The 7,285-nt window shown below is 37.3% G+C and overlaps 1 protein-coding gene across 1 annotated transcript; it reads right to left on the bottom strand.

The window, feature by feature from the left end:
* Positions 1 to 2,099: 2,099 nt before the first annotated feature.
* On the bottom strand, positions 2,100 to 7,285 carry LOC102779297 (dehydrogenase/reductase SDR family member 11-like). The gene is made up of 7 exons (XM_087851610.1): positions 7,128 to 7,285; positions 4,231 to 4,440; positions 3,609 to 3,703; positions 2,677 to 2,806; positions 2,465 to 2,557; positions 2,313 to 2,378; positions 2,100 to 2,197 (listed from the first exon to the last, which is right to left on the bottom strand). Exons 1-7 carry the CDS (start codon positions 7,257 to 7,259, stop codon positions 2,168 to 2,170), a joined length of 756 nt encoding a protein of 251 aa, XP_087707736.1. The 5' UTR covers positions 7,260 to 7,285; the 3' UTR covers positions 2,100 to 2,167.

The raw sequence follows: 7,285 nt of genomic DNA, 5'->3' as shown, positions 1-7,285 counted from the left end.
GATGAAGAAAGCACAAAGAAAAATCTAATTTATGAGTTATAGCTCTATACTGAAGGGTTAAAGTGGAGCAGATCTGGTGTGGTGCAGATTTCCCTGAGTTGTAGTTATGACACTTCAATATGTAGCTAGTATTGCATATGAGGAGTGGACACAAAGGGAGTAATGATTTATAAGTGGCAGGTAGTTTTTCACAGTTCAACAAGTATCAGCAAACACACAAATTGTTTCTGTGCAGGTTGTCAAGCAGTGAGTCTAAAGATCCAGCTGCTGTATTTTCATGGAGAGTAAAGAATGTGAAATAGTTTCATTCAGAGATGGAAAAATATGTGAGAAAGAGGAGAGGGGAGGAATAGGAGATGTTATATGTAAATGTAACCACTCTCAGTGACACTTGATAAACTAGAGAATTTAAAGCTTGCATGTAATGTCTTAATTAATTTTTCAGTTTACATGAGGTTATGTTATGAAAAGTCTTGCTAAACAAATTAAAGTATACTAATGTTTGTTGTTCAGCGGGTGGTTGAGTGTACATTTTCACAATCTTACAATGCTGAGATTGCAACCATTCCCTACCTCTCTTGATTGGAGGCCATGACAGTTTGCATATTAACAATCATGAAAAGGCAGCACAGTGGTTAGCACTTGCCTCATAGCAAGAAGGCTTCAAATCCAGCATCTGGTGGATAACTGGTGGTTTTCCTCGTGTCTGCTTGTGAGACACTTCAACAACATGCAGTGGTTAGGTTAATTGGTGATTTCAAATTGCCCATTGGGTGTGAATGGTTGTTTGCCTCTCTGGACAGGTTGCCAGTCTGTCGCAGGGCAGACTACCATAGGGTGAGAGGGCCTGTGGTAGCAGATCTCTCACTACAAACATGAATTATGGCACATCCCTCATTTTTAAGCATAATATATATATATATATGTATAATTCAGATTAATAGTTGCATATCTGGAAGACAAATTACAAAGCATTTCAGTAAAATAAGTAGTTCAGATATTTCACATTGCAACAGAAGCCCTCCATAGGGGAAACACTGGAGGGGTTTGATTGTTTACATCTAAGTGCTTGTCAGGCTTAATCTAAATTCGGTGCAGCCATACTTGAGCTCATTGCTTGATGGTATATGTGTGGGCATGAGTTTCTGGAAACAGAAACAGGAAACTGTATAATTAGTAGTGGGTCACTGTAAATTTGATTCATACCACATGTCTTGCAATTGCTGATAGTCAAAATCAGAGCAGGGAAATTTTCCTTATTACTCATTACTTAGAAAAACTGTCCAGAGACATTTTAAGATCAGTGATGACCTGTGAGAGTTGAAGGATTTTGGTATCATGAAAGGTTTAGATTGTGCTTGGAGTGGTAAAGTTGTAAGCTATTCCTTTAAGTAACTCCTTTATTGATCAGAATATCAAAGAATAGTATTTCATATTTCATTTGGCACATTTTATCCAAGAGGCCCTTATGCACCTAGACTTATTATGCTTGGGGTTGAGATTCTTTACTGTTTCTTAAATCAAATATCTTTAACCCAAAGAGAATAATGAAGTCGAGCAAATTTCCCCAGAAAATAAGCATTCATATTATTTAGATCCACCTACACGCTTTTGAGAAGTTTTTTTTTAACTTAACTACTTGCATATACTTTGTGCTACAGAAACCGTTCCAGTATCAAAACATTCATCCTTTTCAGGACTACACTGGTACAACTTTTCTTTTTTTGTAACTTTTAAACATATTTAGACATTTAACATTTTATTCGTTTATTTTTTTCCTTTCAAATGAATGGAGAAGTCTTCAAGCCTTCTTCAAACCCACCCTACTATGAACCTTAACTACTTCAGCACACTTTGAGATAGTTAAGTGTAGACTGATTGATTGGCATAGAAACATAGAGGCAGGTGTGTGTGTGTGTTTGTGTTTTATAGTGTCAGATAACCATACACAACCCACCTGAGAGTGAACATGCTTGTGTGTGTGTCTCAGTCTCAGAGGGTTTTGTTATCTACACACGCACACTCTCACACACACACAATACACTCCCTGTTTTGTTTGTATTCTGTAAATTGATCTTGCTGTGTTGAGTAGTCAGATGAGTCAATCACACCACTTTAATGTGAAGACTAGCCTGGTCCTGGGGTTGCTGGGGCAACATGACACATGCTATATAGGTTCAACCAGAAGTTCTCCAATCTGAAAGAAAAGTTATGTGAATGTTATATGATCATGTTATATTATGATGATGATTATGATCTGTTGTTATTTAAAATGTTTATTAAGTCCAAACAGACTGAAAATAAGCACAAACCTGAACATGAGGAGAGGTACTGAGGATGTACGTGACAGTACTGGCAATGTCTTTTGTTTTCAGAGACTGTAAGAGAAATGCAAAGTGCTTCATTTATTTGTATCTGAATAATCATACCAACACTCCACGAACTGCAGGATTAATAATTTTACCTTGGTTGTAGCATAAAAGGCAGCGACTTCATCAGGATTTTTGCTGCTGGCCCGTGATATAAATTCTGTCGCCACTAAACCAGGAGAAATGCTCTGCAAAAAGAGATAATGATAAAGGAACTGTTGGATGTACTGTGCATGTGTCTCACAGCAGCTTATACTTGTGTTAAAGGCACTTTTTCAGCTGGTTACAATGTGTTTTAAAGCCTTACTGTGGCTCGGATATGGGTCTTTTCAGCACGCAGCTCCTGTCTCAGGCCCTCAGTCAGAGCAGTTACAGCATACTTGGTGGCGGTGTAGAGATGAAAATCAGCAAAAGGAATGACTTTATGTCCACACAAACTGCAACAAAAGATGTTTTGAAAGCCATGAAACAACACATTAATTTTTAACTATTACTATTACTATGACTCCTTTTTTCCAGATTAACTACCCAAGTAAAGTCCTTAAACAAATATCCGTTATTTCCCTTCTTAAACCTTGTAATAATGATGTGATTACAAAATAATCCTGATCTACAAACATTTTCCACAATAAGAAAAAAATCAAATCAATAAATAATGATTACTGCATTTCATTTAGTGGCTTCGGGTTTAAGTGAAAGAAGCACGGTCTGTTGCAGTAGGAAACATGTTTTTGGTGTCACTGGACCAAAAGCCCATAAATGATCTTTATCCATATTGTAATTCTTATAGTAATAAGTGGTACTATGTTCGCACCTCCTCTAAGTTTGTTTTTGGGTTTCAGAAAATCTAGTCTATGTTAGGAGAATTTGGCTTCTCGCAGGTCTACATCAGTTCAGAGCAGGGGAGATTTATCAGACAAGAAACACAAAGAGGAACAACATCAGTAGAGAAAATACAGAAAGACATGCCCAGGCAAGACAGATTTAATCATCGTTGTGTGTTGCATTATTTGGCTTGAATTCAACAGATAGTCATCTCTATGCATAAGAACCATGAGTATTGTTTGCTTTTCCTGTTAGCCAAATGTGTGCTTTGAAAAAGGTCTGTTGAGTCATGTTGCTACAGGATGGTCTTAATCAGACTAAATGATGATTAGAATCATATTATGACATTTATGTGACATTTAAATTGACAGATTTCAAAGTTCTGTCACTTTCTATTAGCAAGTAAAACTGCACCTGTTTATGTTTATGATGTGCCCATCGTCCACGTTTCTCTCTTTCATTGACTGATAAGCTTCACGTGTGCAGATGCTCAGTGCAAGAACGTTCACCTGTAAGAGACCAAGCAGAGAAATAAACAACAAAGAAAATCAAAATTCTCCAGTGGAATTGTTTGCCTACTTTCGTGGAACTTTTCAACTTCCTGAGTTTTGTCCTATTGCACTTATTTTAACAAACTATGTTGTTTTGCAGAATTTTAGTCAGAGTCATGACTTTGGTTGTATAAGACTTTCTTTTTTTGTGATGGATTATACTCAGCAGAATGTGATTTAATGGATGACTTGTTTGGAAATGGTTATACTGGTTCATTTACATTAAAATAAACTTTCTTTCTCTCTGTCTAATATAAGCCTAATGCAGCTGAAAATTTTCTGCATGATAGTAAGTTTAGTTCTGTCCAAATTTCTGTTTTTGATATGGACTAAATTGAAAGTTTCATGTTTCATATTCTAAAAACTATGAACAAATCAACTTAAAACTGATCATTTAATTGCTCTTCTGGGAAATCACTCCTGTGAACGCTTCTTTCAAACAGAACTGCAGATAATTTTTTTCTAAAATAACTCTGAGCTCTTACATCCATGATGTTCTTCCAGGCACTGGTTTTGCCACTTAGCAGTGGCTCTGGATGAGATAAGCCAGCGTTGTTGATGCACACATCCACACCTTTGTGCTGCTCTTTGATCGCTGCGAACATGGCCAGAATCTCATCTTCTTTGGTCAAGTCACACTTGAAAGGAACCAAAACACCAGGTTTGCCGGCACTCTGACACTCTGCTGCCAGTTTCTGAAACCAAGAAGGGAATGATGACAGAGGTTTAGCTTCAAAATAACTCTGCCCTGTAATTACTGTAAATTTGTGGATTTCAGTTTTCATAACACAGCTGATCAGTAACTTTGTACAACACTGGAAGTCAGATTTTTGTCTCCAACTGCAAAAACATTCTTCTCACTGGGTCTCAACTCATGTCTGAACACATCCTGCCATCAGCTGTTTCATCAGATCTGCTGCACAGTAACTTATCTTTCTATCTCAAAAGCAACAAGATTATTTTAGTAGGAGGAGGAGTTTTTATCTGACTGGAGCATTTTTACTCAACAAAAGAGTCTACTGAACCACTACAGACTGTAAAAAATTCAGCCCCCAAACATGTTTGAATAGTTCTGTCTAGAGCAGGGGTGTCGAAGTCCAGACCTCGAGGGCCGGTGTCCTGCAGGTTTTAGATAATTCCCTGGGTCAACACACCTGAATCAAATGATTAGTTCATTACCAGGCTTCTGGAGAACTTCAAGACACGTTGAGGAGGTAATTTAGCCTTTAAATCAGCTGTGTTGGATGAAGGGCACAACTAAAACCTGCAGGACACCGGCCCTCGAGACCTGGAGTTCAACACCTGTGGTCTAGACTCTAGAGTCATCAGCTCATATGTTGCCTTCTGTTTCTGTGTTGGACGAAATTAAAAATCTATTAACAGTGAACTTTTACACATAATCTGATTTATAGCATTACAATAGATTATTGTAAAGCTGGTTTTTCAGGTTTATTTAGTGTTAGTCAGATAAACTGTTCAACTTTTGCCCAGCCGCTCCCTCTGTTCTTTTTTGCTAGGTAACAGTGAACATATATATAAATATAAATATAGACTAAAAAATATAAAATGCAACAGCCGAGATCGAAATACACTAAGTGATAGATGCAGGCCTGGTCTATCAAAATGTTCTTTTCTTTTTTTAATCAGGTTCTTACAGCTGTTGTTGGGCTAGAACATCTTAGTTGCAATGTAGAAATTAAGTTACCTTTTAGCTATTAGCTATTAGCTTGTTATTATCAAATTGCTTTAACCATGAGCAATTTATTTTTACCCGAGTCTCTTCCTCTCTCTACCTTATTTGTTAACTACACCTTCCTGTTTCTTCCTCACTCTCTTGTTGGGACTGCTGGTCCTCTTGCGCTCTCCATGGCTAATGCTAGCAACTGTGCCTCTATTCTGAGCGCACATAAATAATTTTTGCAAATGTTGCATTTTAAGGAGACAATTATTTTGAGCAAACAAAATTCATTTCAGTGTTTGCTATTATACATATACACACACACAATAACTGCCATTCTCGATCAGTTATTGGCATTTGTTCTTGCTCCCTGCACACTCAACCTTTTCTGTACATGGTTATAAATATGCCACAAAACCAACTAATTACAGACTTGAATTCAAAATGAGTGGCTGTTTTGGTCTCCAATCAGCTCGCTAGCCACTGCATTCAGGAAATGTAGCTAAATCCAGTGAAGTGGTTTGGTTTAAACTAGATTAAAACCAACATAAAAATATATTTTACAATCAAATAATTAAAAATACTAACTGAAAATGTTCTTAACTACACTATTATTTTGTGTCTATGTGGATAATAGCAAACACTGAAATACATGAATTCTGTACATGAATTTTGTACATGAAAATAATTTTCTACTCAAAATGCAACATTTGTTCTTGCAAAAATTATTTACGTGCGTTTAGAATAGAGACACAGAAATAAAGCCATGAGCTACAGCAGGTTCTTGTGAATGCCAGGGCTTTATATCAGCTGTTTCTGGTACTACTGCACTGCTAACATGTCGGTTAATTTGACACACTTTGCTGTATCTATTTCTTGTTTATTTTTCTCTCTTAGTTTTTTTTCCCCTCTTTTCTTTCTTCGTTTGTATCCCGCTTTATTAACACTAACTCTGTTCTAGGGTGCGTAGGTGCACACGGAAAGTAGGAGGGGCCAGAGGCGTTAAGAGATTTGATTGAAAATGAAAATTGAACTAATGCAAACAAGACGAAAAAAGTCACCCCCCTACAAATGCTTCGGCCCACACTCGAAAATACCAGATTACCAGTCCGGTATTGTGCCAAAAAGTGATTGCCTGCCAAAAAGTGATTTCCAATGTTCCCGTGTGTTTTTTACGTGTAATATCGTAACGTATGTTGTTAAATAGACTTTGGTGAACAGGTATTACAAAGAGGTTATATATAAAATTTAAAAAATTCCTGTTTCTCAAGTATCTTTGTAACTGGTTACATTATAACCAATCAGCTCCCTTCTGTCACTTAAAATATGTTTACAGAACTATTTTTGCTTTTGTTGCAATTTCAGCTGTCCTCTTGGCCAGATTACTCTTAAAAGAGACATTTTTAAAGTCAACAGAATTTTTTTAAGTGCAAAAATAAAGGATACATAAAAGTCACTGCCAAAAACTGATCGCGGCTTCTACCTTGTTACAGGAATGTTGTTTGTTGCTCAAGATGACTTGATATCATTGATGAGGGATACATTTGAAATATGTTTCACATATTATAGACCAATAAGTTCTTTATAGCAGTTTAAATACAAGCAATCAGTTTTTGCCAAATACCGGAAATCAGTTTTTGGCAGACAACCACTTTCAGGTCAAGATACTCTACGCTGAAACTGAGTTTTCACTTCAGAACAAACCTGGATTTTTGCGACGTCCCTGGCGCAGCCCACTACTTTCATACCGAGCCGGACCAACTCTACAGCTATAGCCGCCCCAATGCCGACTGAGGCTCCGGTCACCAGAGCCACTCTGCCACGCCAGCGCTCCATCACAGCGGTAACCTGCAACAAGCACG

Source organism: Neolamprologus brichardi, chromosome 14 (genome assembly GCF_056152115.1).
Source record: "Neolamprologus brichardi isolate AB-2024 chromosome 14, ASM5615211v1, whole genome shotgun sequence".
Lineage (NCBI taxonomy): Eukaryota > Metazoa > Chordata > Actinopteri > Cichliformes > Cichlidae > Neolamprologus > Neolamprologus brichardi.
Note: the sequence above shows the minus strand (reverse complement) of the source record. Positions and strands in the feature narration are given on the sequence as shown.

Coding starts and splice junctions, on each gene's coding strand:
- LOC102779297 (XM_087851610.1), bottom strand. CDS start 7,259: ATGGAGCGCTGGCGTGGCAGAGTGGCTCTGGTGACCGGAGCCTCAGTC. Junction 4,441..7,127: donor GGGACGTCGCAAAAATCCAG/GTTTGTTCTGAA, acceptor TCTTGGTTTCAG/AAACTGGCAGCAGAGTGTCA. Junction 2,807..3,608: donor CACATCATAAACATAAACAG/GTGCAGTTTTAC, acceptor CTTTTGTTGCAG/TTTGTGTGGACATAAAGTCA.